Source organism: Mustela nivalis, assembly GCF_964662115.1.
Source record: "Mustela nivalis genome assembly, contig: HAP1_SCAFFOLD_2733, whole genome shotgun sequence".
Lineage (NCBI taxonomy): Eukaryota > Metazoa > Chordata > Mammalia > Carnivora > Mustelidae > Mustela > Mustela nivalis.
The window spans coordinates 1-27,310 of NW_028133932.1; the positions used below are offsets into that span (position 1 = coordinate 1).

A 27,310-nucleotide genomic window follows, 5' to 3' on the forward strand; every position below is an offset into this window, starting at 1 on the left:
GGACATCACAGAGCTCCCTGGACCCCAGTTCATGCCATGCTGTTCAGGGCACTCACAGCAGGCAGCGGCCCTGTGTGTTTGAATTTCCTCTGACCCTGTGGTGAGCGGGAGACACCAAGAGCTAGTAGTGGTGACAGCCACGGCAAAGTGGTTTGGTTGGTTTGTTTTCACTAGAAGAGCTCTGGGTAATCCGAGCAACTGCTCTGAAGTTTCCAGCCTGCTGGCAGCTCCCCCCTGTTTTTGCAATGTAATGTCATTAGATAAAGTGGTTCCCCTTCCTCCTAAACATACACACACATGCAAACACAGGCTGCTCTTTCTTTCTTTTTTTTTTTTTTTAAGATTTTATTTATTTATTTGACAGACAGAGATTACAAGTAGGCAGAGAGGCAGAGAGAGGGAGGAGGAAGCAGGCTCCCTGCTGAGCAGAGAGCCCGATGTGGGGCTCTATCCCAGGACCCTGAGATCATGACCTGAGCCAAAGGCAGAGGCTTAACCCACTGAGCCACCCAGGCGCCCCACAGGCTGCTCTTTCAAAGTCAAGTCGGGGAAGGCTTTATTCAGACCATGAAATGTAATGTCAACATGCCTACCCTGGCCCTTGCTTGCAGAGGATGCACACACGTCAGGAGTGGCAGCGGGGTCTCTCTGAAAACGGAAAGAAAAATCTTTACTCCCACACGGCACTGAGAAGGTAGCCACTAGCCCCATGTGGCAATTTGCACTAAATGACAAAGAAAATTCAGCTTTGGTTCTTCGGTGACACTGTTGACATTTGGTTGCTCCGCAAGCCCCAGGTGATGAGCGGCTGCCAGATTGGAGGGCGTAGATTCTAGACAGAACATTTCCATTCCTGTAGAACATTCTACTCAGCGGGTACTGCTCTGAAAAAAAGGGCCGACGTGCACGCACATCCGCGTGCGTTCAGAGCTAGGTCTGGGAGAACCCGAGAGCAGCAGAGGGAGAAGCTCTGTCCGCTGCTCCCAACGCGGGCTAGGGAGCAGATCCATGCATCCCCTTCCCAAGGGTAATTGCTTAAATATGGCCCTGACTCGGCCAATAGTCTAAGAAAGTAGACTTACTAGACTGAATTTGGGTTGTGAAATACAGACAAGACATACTTAGGAAACACAGAAATGTTCCCATCTGCTGAAAGCAAGGGGAGTTCCTCAGACTCCCACGGGCTAAGCTCCGTGCACTTAGAGGTGGGACACGCTCTGCTGTCCACTTGCCCACGTCCCCTCTATCCTTGGACTGCACCTGGCATTGATCTGATTTCTGCACTTCATGGATGAAGCAACTGAAGCTTGCAGACATGCCAGAGCTCCCCCAGGGCCATGTCGCTTGCACCAGGAGGGGTCCAGAGGCTAATCCCGCTTCATCTGAGCCCAGGGCAAGAATTTCATGACCCTCCCGAGGGACTGAGGGCGAGGAGGAGACAGAAGCATGATGCGTGGATTTGCTCAGCGTTTCCTTCCTCCCTGTGAACAGCAACTTGCTGGGGCAGTATATACACATATATAAATTTTAATATCCCAACTCACGTGTGGTGGGACATCAACAAGCGGCAGTTGGCTCGTGGTGGCAACAATTTGGGCATAACTTAAAAAGGTAATGTAGATTTTAGAATGTCAGTGTGACACAGATCTCCCAGTGTGATGCAGGCGGGGTAGGGAGTAGGCTCACCAAAGAGTGTTGCCATTTAAAAAAAAAAAAAGAAAGAAAGAAAAGAAAAGAAAGAAAGAAAGAAAAAGAAAAACGGTGCCAAAGAAATCTATCGTTCCACCCATAGCGGGCATTAAGTGTTGCAAAACGCATTTCCATAATTTCACTCAGGCGGCTGTGAATCAGATCTCTGCCAGAAGACAGGTGGCTGAGGCTTGTAGGCCCGGGAAAACCTAGCAGCCACTCTCTTCTGTCTGCCCCACCCTGATTAGTAGCATTTCCCAGATAGATGGAAACTTATTAACATTTAATTGCTCTCTCTCTCTCCCCACCAAACTAAGGAGTCTTTGGAGAAACCAGTCCGTCCTTTCAGAGGAGGAATTAGTCATGCGAGCTACAGTTGCGACACGGACCTGATGAGTTCCCTGTGCTTAGAAATTTCAAACTCACAGCCATTTCCGTGGGTCTTGCAGGATGATGAACTGTGAACTGTTACCTCTGGTAGCAAAGATTAAAAAGGCTCTCCACCATGCATTTTAGCCAGCATTGCATTTTCAGAAACTTGCTTGTCCTCTAAACAGACTTTAGCTTGCTCCTCTCTACGGTACCCCTGCCACCAACCCCTTCACCGCACATATCTTATTTTTGGAGGCATTTTATATTCAGGAGACATGGTGCAGTGAGTGAGTACTTAGCTTCCGAGATGCGGACTGAAGAGGTTGGGCGCTCTCTGTTGTATCCCACAGGGCCTCAGGCTCCATCATGCTCCCAGAAACATCTTGGAGAGGGCAGAGGGGGCTTACACACTTCACCGACTGAAAATTCCTGAGCTAAATGAGGCACCACTATCTACTTACTTAATCACTATTACTCCCATTTTAATGACAGTCAATTTACTTCCACTGGTAATGAAATTATGCCTGCGATGCTCATGAAGAAAATATACTGTGTTTCTAGCATATAAACAAGGCTTCGTGTTTATAGTAATGGAGTCAGGAGGGAGGGAATCACAGGGAAAGGTGACACAAAAAAGGAAGAGTAGAGGATGGGAAATAGGCAGGTCTGACCTGTGTGGACTGAAAGGAAGAGCCACCTAGCCCTAGCTTATGGGAACTGGTCGTCTGATGTATTTTCTGGAAAATGTGAAGGTGATAGAGAGCCAGAGTGGATCTCACCTCAGTGACTCAGGCTTCCCTCCACATGTTCAAACTGACTTGACACTGCTGCCCACATAATTTATTTGAAACCAGTTTTCTTCTCCTGGAGCACCTGGCTGCCTCGGTCAGTAGAGTGTGCGACTCTTGATCTCAGGGTTGTAAGTTTGAGCCTCACGTTGGGTATAGAGATTATTTAAATAAAACTTTTTTATTTTTAAAAAGCCAGTTTTTTCCTCCATGAATTTTTTTTTTCTTTTAAAGCTCTTTACAGAGCTCTAAATAAAATCACCTTGCCTCCCTCAGTGTTGACCCCTTTCCTTCTCTCTCTCAGCTCTTGTTTCTGGATTTCATGTAACCAGTTGTTCAAACCTGTATGATCCCCAGAGGTGAACCTAATGACCCCGGGTGCTGTGTGAGATGTCATCTGATGGCATGTCACACAGTCCCCATCACAGCCTCACAGGGGGATAACCTCTCGCTTTCATTTTGCAGGTACGGGTTCATAGAAGGGCATGTGGTGATCCCCCGTATCCACCCTAACTCCATCTGTGCGGCGAACAACACAGGGGTGTACATCCTCACATCCAACACCTCCCAGTATGACACGTACTGCTTCAATGCTTCAGGTTGGTTCCAAGGGGATGGTCTTTGCATCTGGGGTGGCCTTGGACACGCATCAGTCTTGGCTTAAGTAGGGAGTCATGCAGCTTCCATTCACATAACAGATGCTCACTGAATATCTCCACAGCTGCAGCAGAGACAGGCTTCCTCTCTCCGGAGTGCTTACTTGCAAGGCAGGGAGACCAACAGGAAAGAGAGAAAGAGTCAATACCTCATACGAAGTCAGAAAGTGATGAGTGCTATAAAAAAGAAAGCCAAAGAAGAAGCTTCTGAGCGCTAGGGAAGCTTTTCTCTGAGAAGGTGGCTGGCGAGGCTGCCTGTGAGGAGGTCCATTTGAGAGAGAGCCCCAACCGGTGTCAGGGAGAACAGCCATGGGCAGAGAGGACAGCAGTGCCAAGCCAGGCATGGAGGAGCACTGCGACTTATTCTGAGGACACCGAGGAGGCCAGGGTGGATAAAGCCCAGTGATCAGAAGGGGAAATGCCGAGGAATGACGACGTCAGAGACGTAAGCAGGACCCGGGTCCCATAGGGCCTTGTAGGCCATGGTAGAGAGTGTGGATTTTATTCTCAGTGGGATGGGAAGTCACTGCAGGGTTTTGAATCAGGAAGTGACATGAACCTAATGATGGTATTGGGGTACAAGCCAAGTGGCTTGGCTTAGAAGTATTTATTCTATATTGGTTCTGGAGAGAAAGCTGGGAGGATATACAGTAGGCCTTTGACCTTCTTGAGTTTCCTTTCCCAACAATTGAGAGCCTTGACAACCAGAGAACAAGAAAACCAAGTTAAGATGTGTGTGCTTGGCTGCAGGCCAGGCCCCTCTGCCTGTCAGAGGACTTGTTTCCAACCACTGCCCTAGAAACTCATGTTTATTAGTCTAATTCAGGCTCCAGCAGAATTCAAGAATTCTCCACGTTGTGTATCTTCAGGGTCTCTTGAGAAGGGTCAGACACACAAATGTCAAGCTTTTGAATGCCAACAATCAAATGTTGTTTGACTACTTCCTTCTCAAACTGGGGCTTCTGTTCCTCAGGAAGGTCTGAGATTGTGTGAAGGGAAGATGGAACCACGAGGTAAATTGGACACGTCTTCCTGGCATATCTGTTTTCCTTAGAGATGGGAAGGAGGGTATTAAATTAGCTGAAAAGTGGTTAAAAAATGTTGTATGAGACCAACACAGATGTTATTCAGTGATGATTTAAGGCATTGTTTGCATGAGAAAAACACAGATATCACATGTGGGAGAGTATGAAATCTGCACGGGGTTTTCAGTGCAAGTGGAGGCATCAAAGTAATTGCGAGATTACGTCAGTAGCTTTCGGCTATGCCGGCCACCCACTGTGGCATGAGAAGTAGGGATGGAAGTGGGAAGTTGGAAGAGAAATCTAGAGATGAGGAGAGAGAGAAAGTTTCAGGGTTGATAGTTGAAATGGTGTGTTTTGAAGCCAATACATTATGTCAAATATAGGCAAGTCCCTAAACCTCTGGGGGGAAGCTCACAACAAAGAGAAGAAAACTATAGATTATTTCTTAGTCCCTGGTATATGAGCAAGGAATGCAAATGGAATTTAGCCAAAAAGAGGAGAGTCCCCATGAGGCAAAATGGTACATGGCCCCCACCCAGTTCCCATACCCATATACCCAGAATGTCTGTTCTTAGGACACGATATTGAGGAAGACCACGTGCAAATAAAGGAGAAGTAGACCTAGAGCAGCATGTGGTTTCAATAGCTTATCTTAGTGCCAGAGGTCAGAGGGGGTATTTGGGAAGTCTTTGTGTTTTAGAGGAAGGGGCTGGTCTCATGAGACTGGGCTAGTGTGGGACACACACTCGAGAGTGTCTGGGTACTACCCCTTTCTTCCCCCACTGAATCTTGCTGAGGGCATGGATACAATAAATTATGTTGTTGTGAATCCACATTGTCTCCCCTCTTTTAAAAGTTAGTATCACTTCCTGGAAAGAACTTTAACTCCAAAAACTAGAAGCTCCCACTGTTTTACCAGGAATGGCAACCATGTGGGCAAGTTACTACTGAGACTTGTCTCCCTACCTCTTAGTTTTCCCTGCAGGGTTGGGTCTAGCCTCAGAGAAGGAAGTGAATCCTCCTGATTAACTTTCCTCTTCTTTGCAGGGAGGTGTTAAAGCAGCTGAAAAGCTTGATAATTTCTGCGGGGGGTGTGTTCATACCCAAATGGCTGTCTTAAAGTAGTTTAAGGAAAAGATTTTTTACCTTTTCTTTTATCCAAGTTTACTTAATGGAGATAAACTGCTTTTATAAGTTTTTCTTTAAGTCTTAAAAAGAGTACTTTTGGATCAATTATAGGCAGTCAGGGCTCTGCTGGGGAAGTAGGGTGAGAAAGAACCAGTGGCCATATTTCTTGTCTTGGGAGGTAATCTCATTGAAATGATGAAACAAAAGAATAAAGAAGCTGGAGAAGAGTGTTTATCTAAGGATAAATAAATTCTGAATGTCTTGGTGATGAGAGAGGTGCTAAGCGAACTATGGATCTGGATAACCTTCTGTTCCAGGCAGAGCATCCCATCGGAAAGGTCCAACTGAGAGTTGCAGGCAGGTGGTCAAGACCCAATGATGTGACCCCCTCCAAATCCTTTTGGTCTACAGGGACCAAAGCCAGTACAATCTTAGCAGATAGTTTCCATATGCTTACAGTTTCAGCAGTAACAGGTGGTTTATAGATGAAAATAAGGCAGACCCTGGAAAGGCCCCATGATTTTTATTTTGATTGCCTCATGTCTCAGGCCCAGCACGAGCCTGGTGACTTCTGTGTTAAGAGCCCAGAGAACTGGCTTGAATTAGTTCATTTTTGGAGTTTGCCTCCAGTAAAATGCCTCATTCTTTTTTGAAGGTGGAATTTAGGAGAAGATGTTACATTCATTTGTCTACTCATTTGCTCATTTACTCGACAAATATTTATTGGATATCTAGAATACACAGGCATTGAGGAAGATGTCTTTCTATCTGGCACTGAGTCACTGGCTAGACTGAGTAATTAACATTGCTCCCGGCTATTTTGGGGCAATGGAGTTACAATTTAGAGGTGCAGCCCACCAGGAAGCCCACCCCAGAGTCTTTCTAACAATTCCTTAGGCTCAGGAAAAGCTCACCAGGCCCTATGCTCCCAGCAGTCCTGTGTTCATTAAACATTAAATCATTAAAATAAAAGATTGTCAGTGAGGCCCTGCTGTCTGACATGGGAGCCTGAATATATTAATTGCACAACTGGGTCACCATTCATCATATTGTTCTTGCCAGGTTTGGTGTTCTTTTTAAAAGTTAAGGGGAACTGGAGCATGAAGAAGGTCCATTTGAACAAAGGCTCTAATGATTTCCAAAACTGTCTTAGTGTTTTTTACATTGTATCCCATTCTATTACAACCTAACCCTTAGAAATTTCTTCCCAGGGCACTACTGTTGCCTGAATTCAGGGAAAGTGGTTCCACCCCTGCCACGAAGAAGTCATAATCCAAGGCCTGTTTTGGGGCCTGTGCAACATAAAGTATCAGAAGCTTCTCATGGATCAGGCAGGTTTCTGGTGGTGTTACCAAGCAGACAGTGTAGATACTCTTCACGAGCTCCCAGGGAGGCATGCTATCTGCCCTGCTTTTCAAATAAGGAAATTATTGGGAACACTTTTTGAAAACTATAAAAATCTAAAGAAATATTAATTGTTATTGTCGTCCATGACCTTGTGAATTCCTTAAAAGTAGAAACAGGAACATGTTCATCTTTTTTGCTCCTTTTTAAAAAATCTGTCTCATGAGTAATGCTTAAAATGAATAAGTGAACTGATATATCTTAAACTTTTTAAAACAGAATTTCTTATGGCATTTCCATTCATGGTTCATCTAAACATTTCTTGACCTGTTCATCACTGTAGACCATTTTGGGGAGGTGGTTAACATCATAGGTATGTTTCCTGGAAGCATGGGCCTGTGGGAATCATATCGGAACTTCCTCTTTCATTCATTCGACAAATATTTGTCGAGTGTCTTTCTGACCCCATCACACATAAATGTTCTGGCCAAGATGAATAAGGTCACTATTCATCGCTACTCAACTTCTATAGCTCTTTGGAGGTGAGGGGGTTGGGTAGCAGGGGTTAGGGGTTGAGAGATGCCATGAACAGCCATCATGTAAAATGAACAAGACAGTGTGAGGTAGCAGTAAGTCAGAAGGAGAACTGTAAGCAAAGATGTGATGGTGATATGTGTGGGGGATTGGTAAGGGGCTGGTTGAGATTGGTTGGTGAGGAGAGGACTTACTGAGGGGGTGACTTTCTCTGAGACTCTCTTCTGGGATGTCTTTTACTTAGCCTTTGCAAGAATGGCTTCTCTTAAGACCCGGTTTTCTCCAGGTGAATAAATAAAGCTGCCGGTTGTTTTCACAATGAGTCAAAGAAATAGGCAGGTCAAGGGACATGCCCTTTACCTGTAGGAAAGATGCTTCTGGGACCTGGGAAGCAACAAAACCCTGTTTTGTTGAACTGATGTTTCTGTCCAATGTTATGAGGACCTCGCGATTTATGGCAGAACACCTAAAATGCTTGTGGTAACAGCCTTCCTTGTGATAGCCATCTGCTGACCTGCCTCCATCCATCCATCCATCCATCCATTCATTCATCCATCCCTTTCTCCCTTCCTCTTTGACAAGAAGCAACAATAAGAGAAATCAGTCTAAGAAATAAGTTGCCGTCTTGCGCACAGACACAGGAGTGCATGCACATACACGCACACACACGGTATAAAAGTTATCCGCAAATGGACCCATTCTCCCTGCAACAGCAAAGCCAGTTGAAAGCTCTCTGAGTGTCTAGATCTCAATACAACGTCTAGTTACCAAATAGAGCTTTAATAAAACCCCATGCTGACTAATACAAGTGGACATCAGTTTTGCTCCTATGTTTTAAAGTTCTCATGGTTTTTCTCTTTGCTGCTCCACAGCTCCACCCGAAGAAGATTGTACATCGGTCACACACATGCCCAATGCCTTTGAAGGACCAATTACCATAAGTACGTATCTCTTCTGACTTCAGTGGGGTGTTCCCATTCTTGGGAAGGGAATCAGGTGTACTTTCTGTGCTTCATACTTGAGTAGAAGAGCAGTCATTTCCCCAAAGCGAGAGACATTGGGTGTGATTCACTGTCCCTTCCCCTTTTCCTGCAGTGGCTTGAAACTGCTATTCCGTTGACCCCAACACATTGTTCCTCAAACTGCAGTCATTTGAAAACCTCTTTCATCTTTTTTGGGCACCTCTGTGTACACAGCACAATCATTTACTTGATATTTTTCACTTAATGGGACTATTCTTTTCCGCTTTAAATAAGTTTATTTAAAAAAAAAAAAAAAAAAAGCCTGCAGCGGTGCCTGGGTGGCACAGTTGGTTGAGTGTCTGACTCTTGATTTCAGCTCAGGTTGTGATCTCAGGGTTGTGGGATCGAGCCCTATGTCAGGCTCCATGATCACCGGGGAGTCTGCTTGGGATTCTCCCTCCTTCTCTGCCCCTATTGCTCATGCTCTCTCTCTCTCTCTCTCTCTCTCAAATAAATAAATCTTCAAAAAACAAAACAAAATAAAATAAACCAACAATCCCCTACAAATGGAGAACAAAACCCCCAGTCATAAGCAGAGGGTATCCTCAAAAATACACTTACATGTAGGACAAATTAAATAGTCTTCTTAAACTCTAGCTGCTGGAAGGTTCTGAGTCTGAGCCATGTTCTCTCTCATGGAGGGGGATTAATAAGGGCGAGGGGGGGATGCATTCCAGCCCCCTAAATTTTCTGTTTGATCATTTGTGTACTGGAAGAGAATTCTATTTTAATTCTAATTCTAATTGAATTCTAATTCTAATTCTACTTTCAACATTACTTATACCGCATCCACCTGAAATCATCTTGATGATCCCAAGATGTAGGCGTCTGGCACTATATGAGAACAAAAATCTCAACAAAAATTTTCACTCTTGTTTTTTTTTTTTATAAAGATTTTATTTATTTATTTGATAGAGAGATCACAAGTAGACGGAGAGGCAGACAGAGAGAGAGAGAGAGAGGGAAGCAGGCTCCCTGCCGAGCAGAGAGCCCGATGCGGGACTCGATCCCAGGACTCTGAGATCATGACCTGAGCCGAAGGCAGTGGCTTAACCCACTGAGCCACCCAGGTGCCCCTCAACCAAAATTTTCAAAGAGGTCAACTTATTAACTCCGATCTTATGGCCTCTGAACCTCACCTTTTTTGAGAAGTATCATAATGTTGAGGAGGCTTGACTTCTGCCTCCTAAGAGACAGACCCCTTACTATGCCAGGGAACAGAGGTGGCAGGCAACAGAAGGATGAGAATCATCCTGGCCACGCAAATCCAGCCCCATACTGTTAGGCCAAAAATTGTCCCCGACCTGTGCCTCATGGAAAGGGAGGCTCACAAGTTCAGATATGCTGTCTCAGTCAGGCTTGGTTTGAATCCTAGTCCCTTGCCACCTGGATGATCTCAAAAGAATGATTTTGTCTCTCTGAGCCTCAGTTTTCTCATCTGGATAATGGAAAACCTGTGAAATGAAAATGAAGAAAAATAGTATGTCCAATGCATGTCAGGACCATAGTCATGTTCAATAACTTCCCATTTCCTTGGTCCTCACCAGTACCTTTCAAAGTACAGATCTGTACAAATTTGGTCATATATATATATATTTTTCATTTATTTATTTTCAACATAACAGTATCATTATTTTTTCACCACACCCAGTGCTCCATGCAATCCGTGCCCTCTATAATACCCACCACCTGGTACCCTCACCTCCCACCCCCCCCTGCCACTTCAAACCCCTTAGATTGTTTTTCAGAGTCCATAGTCTCTCATGATTCACCTCCCCTTCCAATTTACCCCAACCCCCTTCTCTCTTTAAATCAGATCTACATCTGGAGAGATTATCAGGATGTTTTGAGACTTTGCAATTTTTTTTAAGATTTATTTATTTATTTGAGAGAGAGAAAGAGAGTAAGCAATGGGAGGGACAGAGGGAAAGAGTCTCAAGCAGAACCCCCTAACCCCCACCGCTGAGCACAGAGCCCACGTGGGGCTCGATCTCATGACCCTGAGATCATGATCTGAGCCAAAACTGACTGAGCCACATAGGCACTCTTGCAATATTTTCTAATGTATGTATTACTAATAGTTCTACTTGGGCAAGCCAGATAGGTAAACAAAAGGAACATTTAGTCCAGTGCAATATAGCAGAGGATAATTTTAGCTAAATGCACACTTGTACAGTGAGTGGCCCAGACTGGAAGGCAGCACATCCTCTCAGGGAGGAGCAAAGAATGAATCTGCTTTGCTTTTCCTTCACCTGTCCATTCTAGACATTTCCTTGTGTAAATCAAAGATTCTGATCTTTATATACCTCCGTGCCTCTTAATTTCAAGACCGAATCTCACGGAGGATGGGCGGAAGCTCAGTCATCATTTAGGCATGCTGATTTCTTAGCCAGAGTAGGGGTTCACGTAGACTGACAAAATTTGCTCCTTAGAAGAAAAGCCTCTTTCTTCATGGATGTGCAAATATATATTCCTTGTTGAGACTGCTAACCTCTTCATGTCCTACTTCCAATCCTTTCTGGAAGTAGATGGAATTAACAGCAACAGATTTTATATGTACTTGGAAGGGAGAAAAGGAACCAGTGGGAGAACTATAGTTTATTGAGACCAACTCGATATAGGATCCTGTGCTAAGCACTTCACATACCACGTATCATATAGGGCTCTGAGCAAGAGGGAGTAGCATCCTCATTTTACCAATGACAAAACCGAAGCTCAGTACCAGCTTTGTCTAAGGGCACACATAGCTGGGATTCAAACATGGGAACTTCCAAACACACCCTCATGCTCCCTCCCCATTTCCAGCGGGTGCAGGTAGGCAGGGGAGGATAGACTTTCTTAGAGCATCCCCTGCTCCCTGCCCCCCACCCCGCCACTTAGATACATAGTTAGGTGTTGTTTTGCTTGATAATGAAGAAAAATAGCTTTGAAGTCGCTGTCTTATGTGATAACCCACAGTCTTTCCTATACTCAGCAAACGTCAGCTGCCAAGTTCTGAAAGTGCCTTCTCTTTCCCCCAGCCATTGTCAACCGTGATGGCACCCGCTACAGCCAGACGGGGGAATACAGAACGAACCCTGAAGACATCAACCCCAGCACCCCCGCTGACGATGACGTGAGCAGTGGCTCCTCCAGCGAGAGGAGCACTTCGGGAGGCTACGTCTTCCACACCCTCCTTCCAACTGTGTACCCGACCCAGGACCAAGACAGTACCGGGGTGTCTGACAACCCAGAGAATACCCCCATTACCAGTAAGGAGAATGAATCACTGTACTTTCCTGTGGTGATTTGTTTACAAAACCGTCTCTGAGCTTCCTGGGTGATCAGCATTTCCTTGTGTGTTGATTGTCTCCTGTCTCTAGAAGTTGGGGACACTATTTGGGGAAGAGGGATATTATGGTAACCAGTGCCCTGTAGTCATTGCCTGCTGTCTACAGTGTTTTTTTTTGTTTTGCTTTGTTTTGTTTTGTTTCCATCTACTCCTCTGTTTTGCTTACCTCAGGGTAAGAAGCACCATACTGGAAGATTTTTTAGAAGACTTTCTTGTTCTTTTGTCCCAGGGATGTGGTGACAATTCAAGCATGCTACAGAAGCTGTTTTTACTTTTACATGTTTCCTTCTTGTTCTTTTCCACCTTTGGATAAGATTGTTCTCATAAAGTTGGGATCCTAACAGATGCATACCCTCCCATTTGCTTTTTTCATCTTAACTCTACATTTTTATGTTTTAACTTGATTTATGCGGTATTATTGACAGTGCGATATTCTGTCCTATTCATCCATGATTTACTAAACAATTCCTTTGGTTTCAGTCTAAGGAAGCATATCTAAAGGAGTTACCTGATCACACTCAACCCACTTAAAAGTTGTCTCCTTGAAGCCTCTAGGGGAAAGCTGTTAATACTTGCTTGGTAACATGGATAATTCATTACTTGGGGACTGCGAGAGTGGAAATATGGCAACATTGCATTCGATTTCTTTGGGGTTTTGCCCTTCGTGCTCCACTGTCCTTGGAAAGTGTTTGCATCTCCCTCTGGCCTCCTTCTTTGCTTTTCACTTGGCTTTTTCCCTGTGGTTTAAAACGGGTTTCCAGATTGGCTGCATTCCTTCTGTGGAGGATTATTCGAACTGAAGTAGGGCATCAGCGTGTTGGGCAGCTTTCCTCTTATGGTGTGGATTTTCTTTTGTCCAGGCTCTTGCTCTTTTGCGGCAGGACTCTACTCTCCCAAGGGTGTGGCCGACATTCACTGGTTTGGGAATGCGCCGCGTAGGACCTTTTTCTGTGCCTTGTCACCCAGAACTCAGGGCGACCTTCAGAGCACTATGATTTAGCCAAAGGCTACTTGCTCAACAGTGTTTTAAATTTTTACGAGCAGCTTGCTAAGGGTGGGGGAGCAGTACCAATGGGCCTGAAGTCTGGTCGTTCTCTGCAGATCCTTTGAAACATTTTCAGGAAGCAGACGTTCTCAAATGGCTGATGCCTTCCCAGACTACTGGCTCTCTGGAGATTGGGTCACCTCATTGCCTATTGTCCCACAGACAACCTTTCTGGAAAGGAACTTCTGTAAACCAAGTAGGCCCTGTTGCTGAGGGCTGGCTGCCCCTGAGCTCCCCGCCCTGTTAAAGTAACCATGCAGAAGGCTCCTATCATCAGAGCATGCAATTTTGTCAGATGTTGGCAAACATAACAATTAGTGGTCTCAGCGAGAGGAAGATCAAGTCTATTCCAAAGTACTAGTTCCCACCAAAGAAGAAAATCATGGCAATCCTTTGAGGAACTAGATGAAATTCACATTGAAGTCATTATTAGTCTATATCAAACAGTGAGTATTACACATGTACTTTAGAAAGGCAACAAGGACATTTAATGAATAGTCCACACATCTTTGAGGGATTGCACATTTCCTGCCCAAGTTAAGTAGTCAGCATACTTATTTTGAGGACCTACTATGTACCAAGCCTGTTCTAATGCTGGGGGATCCAGTGGTAAGTACCATTAGAAAGTAATACGGAAGGGAAATAAGGATCAGTAAGCTAGTAGCCAATATTTGCCAAATGTTAACCAATATTTGAGGTCTTCTCTGTGCCTTTGCCCTAGTTACTGGGGGCTCAGAGTTGGACTGACGTTCGTGGAGCCCATCCACTGTTCAGAAACCAAGGAAAAAGAGTGCTTTGAGATTTCACGAAAGCATAGTTCGGGATTTGGGTTGAGAAAAGAATCTTACTTTCCTCTTTTCAAAGCACTTAGCTAAGTTTCTCTTAGTAGTTTGGAAACAGAGAGACTCACTGGTCCAAAAGAGTGAGTCCAGGGCCAACCTGAGAGTCACCAAAGTGCTCAAACATCCAAATGGCCAGTGGCAGCTCCAGATAAATCCATTCATGCAAAGAAGAGTGTCCAAGGGAAAAAAAATCAGGTGGAAACTTGAAAGCAACCCATGGCATACTAGAAAAGATTACCACTGGTAAATTCCTGAATAGACCCCAGTTTCTGAGCCCAGTGTGGAGATTCCCAAAGCTTCATGACTGTTGGACTGAAAGGTGGGTCTTGATGGGGAGGAGTGATTGCAAATCCTCCCTAATGCATGCAGAAGGACAGATGTCAAGAGGAGGTCTGGCTGAGGACAGAGAAGTGCATCTTTAGCTTGGCAGCTCATTCCTTCCGTAAGGGTCCTTGGTGGGTGGCAATAGGAAAAGCCAGTAAGAACAACCATCTGGGTAGGTTTTGACTTCCAGCAGGCTTTTTATTATAAATGTTATTTTTGGAAGAGACTTTCTGGGGGCATGTCATCAGCCTCTTTTTTATTGGTGATCTGGAATTCTCTAGAATCCAGAAACCTACACTAATTCAGGAAGCAGAGACTCCTACCTTGGAACACTCCATTTCCTTGTCTTCTGGGTGTCAAAGAAATATATACATATATATTTTTGGTCTGGCATCGCCTACGTGGGTGGGGAAAATTGGAAACTGCTGGCTAGACAGTAGATCCTTCCATTTTCCCCAAATCTTATATGACTCCTTTTGGGAAAGTAGAAATAACTCCTATTTCTTTCTTGCTCTTGTATGTTTACTTCCTGTTGGTCTCTTCTTGGCCTTCTATAGGATGAAGGTGGCAGGAACTCTATAAAAAAGTTTCTGAGGGCAGAATGGGTGCCTGAGAATTTTTCAGGGAGGATGCTCAGGTAGATCTGGGGACATTGTTGGTGAAATTGGCTCCTGTGTCTTGTCTCTATTCTTAGCCAGTTCTTGGCTAGCACAGAACATACTGCAGAGGTTATTGACATTTGGTGAATAGAGGGTCAAAGTTTTTAACCTGGTGTTCATGGACCTCCAGTAGGCTCAATGATGGGCCCTAAGGCATTCAAGAACCTGAAATAATATACAAAATTTTAAGAATGTGTGTGTGTCACATCAGTCTTTTGAGGACAGAAGTCGTAACTTAGATCAGATTTTCAAAGGGAGGTAGAGCTCAAAATGGCTTTTAAAAACCTCAGCTTGTTTAGGTTTAATCCTGATGACCTTTGCTATTCTTCCACAGGCAAACATTCTGGACCCAAGTCCTACTTGAGAGGCAAATGGGAGATTTCAAATTGCAAAATATCACTGATTGTCCTTTCTCAAATTTGAGTAGTGTCCATAATTTCTCTAGCTTGGGCAGTTTTGTTTATTTGCTGGAAACACATTCCCAATTAAGAATTACAAGTGACAGAAGGTGATGGAGGGAGACTTGACAAAGCCTTATCTGATTTTGACATTTTGTACACACACCCTTTGCAAAGTTCCTGCTCAAGCATTAAGCTTGACCTGAAGTTAATGAGTGTGTGTGTATCTTTGAAATGCCAGTTGTTATCATATACTACTGGCGTGAAGGGATAGGCCCAGAAGACCCAAGCAAGCATCTCTGAAGACACTCCAAACACAGATGAATGAAAGCAACTTTATGAAATGTTGCATCAAAGACCCTCAGTCCATGGCTGGGTCACCTCATCAAGTAAACATAAAATCTCTTTTCCTTCACAGGTTGTTAAGTTCCTACTTTATTTTGCTCTGAGCCTATGTTCAGAGGGTTCCGTCTGAAGTTCGAGTAGCTCTGAATTGACACCCATCCAGAATTTGCATCGCTCATGTTGTTCTAAGATTCCAAGACACTTCAGGAGATTGGAAAGATAAAGCCAGGCCTCAATCTTTCTTTTTCTAATCTTTGCTCTACAATAGAGACAGATGTCACACATACATAGAGTGGAGAATAAAGGTTTGTAGAAAGATCTCACTAAATGATATTTTCATAATTGATCCAGTTACCTCAGCTATGCACTCAAACAGCCAAGCAGCAGTTTAGGAGCAAATGCATTGGATGTGGTCCTGGTTTGGTAACTCACAGCCTAAGACTCAGGATCACACAGCAGCAGCAACAACAGGTAAACTGCTCTGTCTTCTGCTTATCCATTGTCCTGAATGCCAAGTTTTTCAGCATCAAGGAGAAGAGTATCCATGATCATGTCCAAGTTTGGGACTGATGTCCTGTCTCCATCCTTAAGGAATTGGTATCTGATACCATTTTGTTTATCAGAGGGGCCTATGGATCTGGTGATACGGTTAGATACTCCTCTGTGTTCCATTTGATTTTCTTTTGGCAGCATGCATGTAGAATCAGAATTAGCTTTCCTTCAGGAGCTTCAACCAGGAGATTCATTCAGAACAGATCCTCTTGAAAGAAGTCTATTAGAAAATGCATTCTCCTACTTTCTGCTGGTCTACTTATCACAGTCAGTAATAATAGAGGGAAATACTGACTTATGGATGGGAAGTGTAGGTTCTGTGTACTTGTTTGGACACTCAGTCCTCCGCTCTAAAGTGGAGGGGTGACCTGTTGTTTTCCATGAGAATCTAGACTGCCTGAATGTTTGACCATTAACTCTAAATCCCTGCAAAGTATTCTGGACTGAGAGCTTATGTGTAAAAAGAATCCAGGTCCAGAACAATGGGAGATTACAAGCATATCTTCATTTATTAGCTTTTGTTGATTGAGGATATGGTCATATTTTAAAATAATTGGGCATTCTTTCTGCAGAAGAATAATACAAATGGTCCTTAATACTTGCTTAGTCAAATAAAGTATATTTTATTTTAACAAATATTCAGCTTAGTTGAATAAAGTATATTTTATTTTAACAAATATTCCCATAAGGGAAATATTGCTGATGTTATGTTGTGATTTCATATCATGGCAATAAAGGTCATGGTGGAGGGGGGACGCAGAATAAAGAAGATGCTACTTTTAAATGTTAAATGTTTACAATGTTTATCTTCATAGAACAAACATTGGGAAGAAAAAGTCTCCTTGTCAATGCTGTATCTTGGGCCATTTCTGGGCTTTCTTGATAGCTGAAAAAAAGAAATCTAATCACCTTACTTTTGTTTTGGGGGATTTAATGATGGTTTCAGCCTCTCTGCTTCAACTTATTTTTGTTTTTGTTTTTGTTTTGTTTTTTTTAATCCACTCTTTAATATTCTTCTGGTGCACATTATGGTGGCAGAAAGGGTGGTTTGGGGAAGTTTTCCAACCAGGACTCTTTACTTCTGATCTTATTCGTGAGATCCTTGGGTCACTTCATTTCTGTCCATCTTTCCTAGCTGATTACCTCTTTTCAAAAATGGACTCAAAATGTCCTGTTCTGCTTTGCAAAATATAATGTTGATATAAAAAAGTGACCATGGGCAAAATTGCTGGAGGATCTGGACACTAACTGGAAAAAGGTGGAAAGCCATCTTTTTCCAGCTTCCCCTTCATGTGGCATTCTTTTGTGGGTTGGGGATTGCTGGGATTAAGAGTCTGGGACTGCTGGCAGAAATATCATACCCTAAATTCTTAGAGAATGATATTGGTTGGCCAAGATAGGACATGAAGGGCTAGGACCCTGGAGAGCTTGGTTTCAGAATCATAGACTCTCAGATTTGGAGAGCATCTTCAATAGTCTAGCCCAGTCAACACTTCCAGTGATTTGATCTACATAATTTTCCTGCTAAGTGATCTTTCTGATGGTGAGGAACACAACTTTTATGAAGAAGTTCTTTGATGGATAGTCCAGATTATAACCTTTAAATTCAACATTTGGGAAAATATTTGTTCCACTTAAAATGAATCACCACAGGCCTTGGTTTGGCCTTTGGGAGCACACATAAAAATTTAATCCCACTTCTACATTACAGTTTTTTAAAATTCAAAGACTACTGTCACACTCTCTGCCATTTGGTCTTTCTTTTTTTTATATATATTTTATTTATTTGACAGACAGAGATCACAAGTAGGCAGAGAGGCAGGCAGAGAGAGAGGGGGAAGTAGGCTCCCCGCTTAGCAAAGAGCCTGATGTGGGGCTTAATCCCAGGGCACTGAGATCCTGACCTGAGCCGAAGGCAGAGGCTTTGACCCACTGAGTCACCCAGGTGCCCCTCATTTGGCCTTTCTGACTACAGACAAGGCAAGCTCTATCCAGCACAGTTTTTTCCTCTTTAAGATGAGAATTATGAACAAGATGATATTTAAGGTCTTTCCATTTCTGACATTCTATGACCTGCAGTATGGGCCTTGAAAATAAAGTGGAACTTCTGTGCTTTTTCTGTTTCTTCCCACCATCTATATGAAATATAGATGACTCTCTTGAGTAATAAAAGAGTAGAAGCATATACGGTGCTATTTCTTAAGGGCTGATAATTAACCTTTCAACCGTCAATTCCATTGTGGTTACAACAGCTTTGATGAGCACTAGTGGTACAAGTCCCAAAACAGCAACCAAGAGGCGAGAAGCCCAGGACTGGCTTTCATGGTGGTTTCAACCATCAGAGTCCAAGAATCATCTTCACACAACAACGATAATGACTGGTAATGAGTTATTATTATCTCATTTCATAAGATCTCTTGACAGTTTACAATAGTTCATTGACCTCAGGGATACTGAGTCTGAAATGCATTCCGGTTTCACACATGTTTTTGATGACTTTCAAAGGGTCATGAGCTCAGAGTTTGATTTGATAACACTAATAAGCAGATTTCTTCTTTTATTCTATAGAATTAATATAGGCCTGGAGAAGGCTATTAAGAGCACTATGAAAAGGGGCCAGTCTTTCTTGATGACAGAACAAAATTTTGGATCTGAAGGGTATTCCAAAGAGACAAAAGTCATTAGAAATTCCTGACTTCCAAGAGGAAATAAAATGACATAGCTAGAGCTAGAAAAATAGAGACACTCTCCATCAGTGGAACTATTCTTGGGGCAGCCACTGATAGTAAGAAAAGACAAATGGTCACTCCAAAAGATAGCATGACTCTCAGTCAAATGATAGGAAACCCCTTTTCAGGAAAGAGACATCTACAGCAACCACTGAGAAGAGGCAGAGGATCACCATCTTCTTTCCTCTGATGTGTCCGGAAGGGAAAACATGAGAATTTCTCAAAATCTTGGCTCCAGTCCACTTTAGTCCACCCTTTTGGTAGACTGAGAAATGCCAGGCTTGATTTCTCTGTGAATTGACTAACTTTGCTGGGACTGGATGCTGCACTGTTGTTGGGATGGTAGCTCAGCTTGTGTTCAGAGCTCTGGTGATGTGATGCTGGAGAAGGCCAGCAGATGAATCAACAAATCATGAATACATCTATGAGATTTAAAAAATGGTAGACATGTGTTTAGATTCTGAAAGTTTTCTGAAGGTGGCTGATACAACAAGTGGGCACATGTGACACCTTTCCATTCTAGTCTTGACACCTTTGCTTTAATGGCACATGCTTGATAAGTTAATAATCTGAGAGCATGGGGTGGGGGCAGTGTTTATTGGCCTGTTTTTCTTTTGTTTCTTTGGTGGGGTTATGTCTATATTTATTCTTTCGACTTCCTTAAGGAGATCGTTCTGTTGTAAAGGTCATAGCCAATTGTTTTTAGATCTATGCCTTAGCTTCAGAGACCAGGATATAACAATCTGGGACTACACAAATAAGATGTCTCACTCTCTTCTTAAAGTGTTGGGAACTCATTATACATTCTGTGCCTGATTTTCTTCCTTTGTCAAATGGGTTGCTTGGCATCCAGTTCAGCCACTAACATAAGTCACCACAACAGGTACGGATTCAAATATCATCTCAGCAGGCTGGGAACCAACTGAAGAAAATGAAGATGAAAGAGACAAACACCCCAGTTATTCTGGATCAGGCATTGATGATGATGAAGATTTTATCTCCAGCACCAGTAAGAATAATCAATTACAGTAGAATCATTTATGCAAGGCTTACTAATTAAACTGAGTGATGCCCAATAGTGTCTACCTTGGGAAATAGTTCTTGTGGAAAATTAGCATAAACCTATGAATGACCACCTTGGTAAGAGTATGAAGGAAGAAAAATGACTTTTTAAAAAAATGGAAGCCAAAACATATTTGGAGGAGAAATGTGGAAAATATCTTTTATAAAACTCCTAATGCCTCAGGTTTTCTGTTTTGTTTACTTACGTGGTCTGCTGCTGCAGATTCTTCTTGAATTATTGAGCTTTGACAGAGAATGGCTTAGTAAAACATTACAACAAGTATTTATTGTCTACCTACTGTGCTAGGTGCTGGCAACACAAAGATGAAAAATGTCAGAGCTTTTGCCTTCAAACTCTGGCTTACTGAAGCAATAGAATGTGAGTGGAAGGATATTAATTAAAGCTTGCAGGTGATTCTACCTTAAAGACTTAGATGGCCCTAAAACGGCTTAAAAGTTGGGTACAGAATTCAGGAATCATCCTAATCAAAACTTTGTTGAGACCAAGGGAACAAATCTAGTTTTAACAAATAGGGCACAAATACAACGGAAAGACATTGAAGGGAAGGACGAACGTCAGCTGAGCTTTAACTAAAACAGTGCCTATTATTAAAAACGAATAGTGAAAACACTGCATAATAGTATCCAAACTTGTGACAGTTATAAAACTTTTTGATAACAGAGATGGAAATTGAGCTGAAAAACCCCCTTTATTTTTTTTAATTTTTATATTCTTGAAAAACTTCCTTCATTTTTTTAAAAAGATTTTATTTATTTATTTGACAGAGATTACAAGTAGGCAGAGAGGCAGGCAGAGAGAGAGAGAGAGAGTAGGGAGCAGGCTCCCTGTTAAGCAGAGAACCCGATTCGGGGCTCAATCCCAGGACCCTGGGATCATGACCTGAGCTGAATGCAGAGGCTTTAACCCACTGAGCCACCCATGTGCCCCCAAAATCCTTTAAAAAATATGCAAAGGTCAGTCGAACATTTAGCCAATGACTGGGTTTCCTAGATATATCGTAATGATGTGAAATGTTGCTGAGCAGAGATGAGAATTCTGAACCTGATGCCACCATATCACCTGTTCTTAGAGAAGGTGGACCTTTGCAGTGTGACTGGACCCTTTTAGGTCACTGAAGTTCTCACTGTCCTACTGAAACCTGAGAGGACTGTCCCCACATAGACAACACCCAGGAATGGAGGAGTCCAAAATAATAGTTTGGGCTTTGAGGCACCTGAGTATATGGCATCAATACCACAAATACTCAAAATGAACTAGACACTTTATATCTCAGCTTTTAAATGGCACATTCTTTAGCCCAGACATCTCTGCAGAGTCTGGCCTATAAAACAAGTAAACTCTTCTTAATAACTTCAGAAAGAAAACCAAATAACCAAAAACACTGGAGCTTTACTATCACACTGTCTTCTGGGTTCAGGATGTGGCCCCATCTTCCAGGTGGGACCATGTGGTCTTGATACTCGAGAAACATAGCTTTCTTGGGTGGCAACACAAACAGAGCAACCTGAAAATTTCACTTGCGAAATCAAGCTGAGAGTATTACAGTTCTGAAAGGAATTTTGTGTTTAGTTGGGTATCAAAGTTGAGTTTGGAAGAATTAGGATGGGTTTGCACATGATAGTTTCACTAAAGCAACCGATCCTAATTTTGTCAGGATCCTTCTTTCAAGTGCATCTCCTACTCCAGCTCTATCATTTTGGGTGAATGCATCAGGCCTCTGGTGGATGTATGCCTCTTTTTTTTTTTTTTTTTTTTTTTCGGGGAGCTTCATTCATGGTGGTTGGTGACCTATGGTGTTTTTCTACTGAATGTATGAATCTTGTTTTTCTCTCATTGGCTATGAATGGCTTGCTCATGAAATGCTTTGTATTTGATGAGAATACCATAGGTGTTTGCTACACATTCAGAAATGTACAGCTAAATCATATCACTGTTAAAGGTAGATGTTCTTTCTTAGAACCATCTATAGGAGATCCGTGGCTGCTCAGAGTACACCTTTCCCCACCAAAACTAGCGAAATAAATAAAGTGATCATATCATCATGGTATAATCTTCAGGAATCTACCTCTTCAGCCTGAGGGTCTTGCTGTAGCACACTTGCCAATGATACCAATCCCTTGGGCTTTCAAGTGCACAGGGCCGTTATGGACTGAATGGATGGGTCAAAACTCTGATGTTCTTGGTTCTCCTCGGTGGAGGGCTGGTGTTTGCAAAGCTGTTCTTCCTTCTGCTGCAACTCCTTTGGCTGCTTTCTCCAGAAAATCTTATGTTCTGACCCAGCGTCTCCTATGACAGAAGGCAGAGGATACTGAGGTGCTTAACAATATGGCTGAACCAAGCTGAAGTCCTCTCTGCTCTCCCTCCATTTCCACTCAACCATCTATATGAGCTGGTATAGATGATTCACTGTGTAGACCAAAGAAGGGAGAGATGTGCAGAACCAGTGGTGAAGGCTCATGAACTAACATTTTCCTAATTGCTTCAATCATCATTATAACAGTTCCAACCACACCACGGCTTTTTAGCCACCCAAAACAGAACCAGGATTGGACTTCGCGGAGCCCCGGTGAATCGAATCCAGGAGTATTACTTCAGACTACTACAAGGATGACTGGTAATGGGTTTTGCATACTTCATTAAAGATTTTTTCCCTCTCAAAGTCTATGACGCTGCAAAGGTCAGTCATCAGGACACGGTGGGAACAGTAGTTCATGTCTCATCACAAATTCTTAACTTTCATGAGGAAACTCAGTTCAACCTAGGAGTCATTCGTCAATCACTGTCTGGGCACAAGATACTTTATGTTGCTTTATTATAAAAATAAATACATTAGCTCAGCTTATGATGCTGCCCTTGACAAAGTGATCATAGTGGAACAACAGGTAATCATTAATAAATTTCCCACCCATTGATTTTTTTCTTGGGAGAGATGAGTGGAGTCACTCAAAAGCATTGGGCATAGATGCTCGGAGGTCCTATGTAGGCATGGCACTCTTAAATAGCGTGCATTTCAATGGAAGAACACAACACCAAAGTTTGGTTGATAAAAAGTCACAGCATATATAACCATCATCACGGCAGATTTGGACCAAAGTGGCACCAGCGCCAATGGAGAGAACTGGCCCCGAGAACCACACTCTCCTCTCATTCACCATGAGCATCACGATAAAGAGGAGACCCAGCATCCTGCAAGCACAAGTAAGGAGGCTGGAGGTCAGCAGTGCTGGTGTCCATGACTTAGTGAAGTCCTTCCAAAGAATAGGGAAGACTTTGTTTTAGACATTAGCCACATCTTCTGTCATTTCTTTTATCCACAGAGCATGCAAAGCTGCCAAATCTACACACTAGTTTTAAGAAATTGGGAGAAAAACACCAACATGGTCAGGTTGCATGAAGGGCCAAAACGGTGGAAAGCTTAAAATGTTGTTGTTTTTTTTAAAGGTCTGAGATACATATTTTTGTGTGTGTTAGAGATTCTTCAAGGTTCCATTTGGGCGATTTGTGTGTGTTTATAGAAATGTGTGAGGAAGAGTGTATCTTTTGGTGCCAGGCAGTGGGGTCTGGAAAGAGCTTGACAAGTGCGATGATCTTTGGAATCCTTCTCTTCTGTGAAGATCTCTGATGAATCCAGTTTCTTTTTTTACATTCTGTTTCTTACTGCACTGTAGGAAGGCATCCCTTGTACTCTCTGCAAGAAGGTCAGTGGCTCATAGAGACTATGTTTGAATTTCTGTGACTGTTCTTTTTCTGTTTTTAAGCCCAGAGTAACTTGGGAAAGGCTTTGATGCTGTTATTCCTACTTAAGTGCCAACATCTCAGGTTTCCCCAAACAATCTCAAGTCTCACTACAGGTCTTGAGGACGGGACCAAAGAAAATAAGAACTATATACACTTCTTCTTTCATCTCTCTCTTGGCAATATGCCCATCGTATTTGGAATAAAAGAAGCTTTAATTTAGGATAACAGCTTGTAGCATCTTTAAAACTATGGTTTAACTATCATTCCCTTAGTCTTGGATACTCTTAAAGCAAGAATGTAAGAAGTAGCCACTTAGAAACCAAAGGGAGACCCCAGAGTTTGAGGGAGGCCTTCAGACAACAAAAGAAACATTTCAGACATCAACTAGGACATAGGTTTTAAGTGCTGGTCACTGTACTGAATACATCAAATAGGCCTGCATCTCATTACTTATCCCACCTGATTTTATTTTTGTGTGAGGACTATGGACTGAACAAACAAGAGTCTTCTGATAGAAGGAGGAGATGAGAAGCAGAAGTCTCTTCGGAATGGGATTCTGTACCAATCCCCCTTGGAACCTAAAAGTACATCTTAGAATTTAAGACATTTGTACTTAAAAAAGAAGATAGCTACATGAGAGGCTTGGAATTAATAAGCCCATTGTCAGAAGGTTGTGGGGGGGTTGGCAGGGGCACATCATTCCTGGAGGGTGGTTGAAAAGCCAGATGTGACAGAACCTCACAGAGGAAAATGGAAAGCAGTAACCACTACAGCAATTCTCTCATTTGTACTTGCAAACATAAACAGATTCTAGTTGGTGACCTCTGGGCTTTATCAAAGGACATTACAACTTCTAGAAGAGATTCAACCTTCATATTTTACACTGGAAATCCTATATTCTGCTAATCCATATGTTGAAAACAGCGGGTATTTAAACTGGATATTCAAAGGAGTGTTATGTTTATGAAGATAGTGTAGTGTATCCGCGCGCACACAGATATTTCTGTCTTTTTCTTTTCTAAAAGATTTTGAATAGACAGTTTATGTTTGGGTTACTTTCCCCTTTTTGGTAATTAAGTTCATAGTTTTTCTAACTTCAATATTTGTCAGGAGGTAGTGATTTAGTCAGTGGGAGGTAAAACTGAAGATTTGAGACTTCTTTTTCTTCCCTCTGGATAACCAGTTAACCCCAGGAATGTTCTGGCCAATGCAAGGGTAAAATGAGGACACAGTTGTATTTTTTAAAGATTTTTCTTATTATCAAATCACACATATCATTTTCTAAAATTATGAAATATAACCGGTCTTACCAGTTGCAAAAAATACTTTGGCTTGGCAAGTTTATAGGCTCTCATTTTCTTGTTGAACTAAAAATTTGTTGTTAGTTGCTGTAATTGAAAATGACCCTGGCTTTCTGATTTTTCCCAAAGATACCCTGATACAATTTTATTCCATTCAATTTATTCTTTTTAAAACTGAGCAGTTAAAACACCGAGGGGTTGAAATTTTTAGCTTGTCACACGTTCCTATTGTTTATATAATCCCAAACATTGGCTAGAATAGTTTTATTCCATTGACTTCATTTCATTAAAAAGTAATTTTGGCGGTTTTAGATCCCACATAGACATAACCTCATAATGTGCCCATCATTGTCAACCTATTTCATGCTGAGTAAATCCATGGCTGGTGCATTTCCAGTGCATGTGATCATGGATTATGTGACCACCATTTGAGAAGGCCTTCCACCATGCTGATTTTGTCATCAGTTGGTATATGTAATACACCCCCCCCCCCCAATCACAGGAGCAAAAAGGTTAATTCTGTGAACACACAGTGCTCTCAGACAAGGATATATGAGGCCATAGAGTATGGTAAACCAAGAATCGTACTGGAAATTCATAGATTGTGGTCCAGTCCTAACTTTGTGTGTGCCAGTCTGGCTGTAAGATTTTGAGCAAAACTACTTTGGATCCCAGTTTTCCTATCTGAAAAATTGAAGGATTGGGCCACTGATTTCTAATATTTCTTTCAGAATATCAGTGATCTCTCTCCATGCTGCTTTGCTTTTCTACCTTTTCTCCCATGTGTATATGGCCTTAACGTATTAAAATATGTGTTGGTAAAGAAGTTGAACAATAATGGCTCCCAGCTGACATTCTTCTCACAGCTCAGGGAATCCCTAGTAGCACAATGGAAGAAAGAGCTACCCCCAAAAGAGCAGTGGATGGAGAAAGGGTGGCATGGGGAATACTCCCAATCACCTAAAGAAGACTCTCATTCAGCAGCAGGGGCAGCTGGTAATGGATTGTTTAACTAGCAGACTTGGGTGGAAGCTTCCTCTTGGGTTGAATATTGAGCATTAAGGACACTGAATAGAAAGACATTTAAGGAATTATCACAAGATATTAAGGTTCCTTAATAAATTATAATATGGGCAATACAGAACCAACCCTTAGATGCGCATAAAAAAATCACTGAAACAGGAATGGATATAGCATACATAGGAGACCTAGAGAATATGTCTTTTGTGTATGTCACTTTCAGGTCTCGTTTTGGGCATCTCCCAGTGAGATTGTGGCAGAGACTCTGATCTGACCAAATACTCCCTCTTGTCTTGTGACAGAATCTACAACATGGCACATGTTGTACTGGGCACATTAGAACACATTTGGTCAGAATCCTAATGTTGGAAGAAATGGAGCCAGATCATTAGGAAAATACCTGTCTGATGTCATTTAGCACTTTGGTCCTATCTATTTGGAGATTTCTCTTTCAAAGAACCATGCTTTCTTCTTACATTTAGAAGCACACTTTCTTTGTTGTTGGTGGGATTGTGGAACTTGGACTTGAGCTCTGCCATCATCTCTAAGTGGTGCCAGATGACTTTGGCTTTGCAAGCTGCTGTGCATGATTCTTTTGTCTGTGTGGCAGAAACATGGAGATGCATCCTGTCTTGTAAAAGAATATGAATTCCGTATTCTCACTTGGTATCAAAATAGTCCTCTGTTTCCATTTGCGGCATAGAAGGTAATGCAGAATGTCCTTGTGGGGTGTGGCAGCTTCTGAATGCATCCCTGGCAGAGATGTGGATTCAGTGAGTGGCTAGTGGTTGGTAGTAAGGGGCTAGAACTGGACTCTTCTCTACGTATTTATCTCCGCTGGCTCAGAATGAAGCAAAAGCATGTGCTGAATTCTTTTATGTCCCTTGAGCTGTGAATCCCATTGTTAGTAGGTAATGCTTCTAATGGATTCCATTCATGCTTTTGAGATGAATGTTACTTATTTCAGGTTTATCTGGTGGGAAGCCTGATTCCTCCTCTAAATCACTGCCAGCCTAATGTGCATTTCCCTGCAATGTGGTTGTCTCAGAATGACATCATGTGCTCAGATACTTCCTCCTTTAGGCGATGGTGACCATATGGCATGTGGTTCAAGAACTACTTTATCTTCACATGATGACTGTAACTCATCCTCTATTCATGCAGGGATCATTAATGCTTTCATAGCCTTTGGTTCATATGCTGAATGCTAAGTAAATGAGCATGAACAAATCCATACCTGATAAAACAGTCTGTGTTTACACAACTTCTTGACCCTCTATACGAGGAAGATGCTTTCATTGTCTTATCTAGAGAGTAAAGTCTTTTTAACACTATCAGTGTATGTATCCCTGGCCAGATGTCAACTAACACTTTAACACTTGCT

General features: G+C 42.5%; 1 protein-coding gene across 14 annotated transcripts in view; it reads left to right on the top strand.

Moving 5' to 3' along the window:
• The first annotated feature begins 1,890 nt into the window (after nt 1-1,890).
• Nucleotides 1,891-27,310, top strand: part of LOC309858529 (CD44 antigen-like) — a 47,123-nt gene continuing 21,703 nt past the window's right edge. For 7 of the 14 annotated variants that reach the window (XM_082751223.1, XM_082751229.1, XM_082751230.1 and 4 more), the window contains exons 1-6: nt 3,235-3,448; nt 8,409-8,477; nt 11,579-11,809; nt 18,307-18,435; nt 19,667-19,792; nt 22,368-22,481. In XM_082751223.1, the coding sequence (XP_082607349.1) occupies nt 3,250-3,448; nt 8,409-8,477; nt 11,579-11,809; nt 18,307-18,435; nt 19,667-19,792; nt 22,368-22,481 (868 nt within the window). In that variant the 5' untranslated portion in view covers nt 3,235-3,249. Of the gene's footprint in view, nt 3,449-8,408; nt 8,478-11,578; nt 11,810-18,306; nt 18,436-19,666; nt 19,793-22,367; nt 22,482-27,310 lie in introns of all 14 variants that reach the window. The other 7 variants (XM_082751231.1, XM_082751233.1, XM_082751236.1 and 4 more) reach the window with 3 other exon arrangements.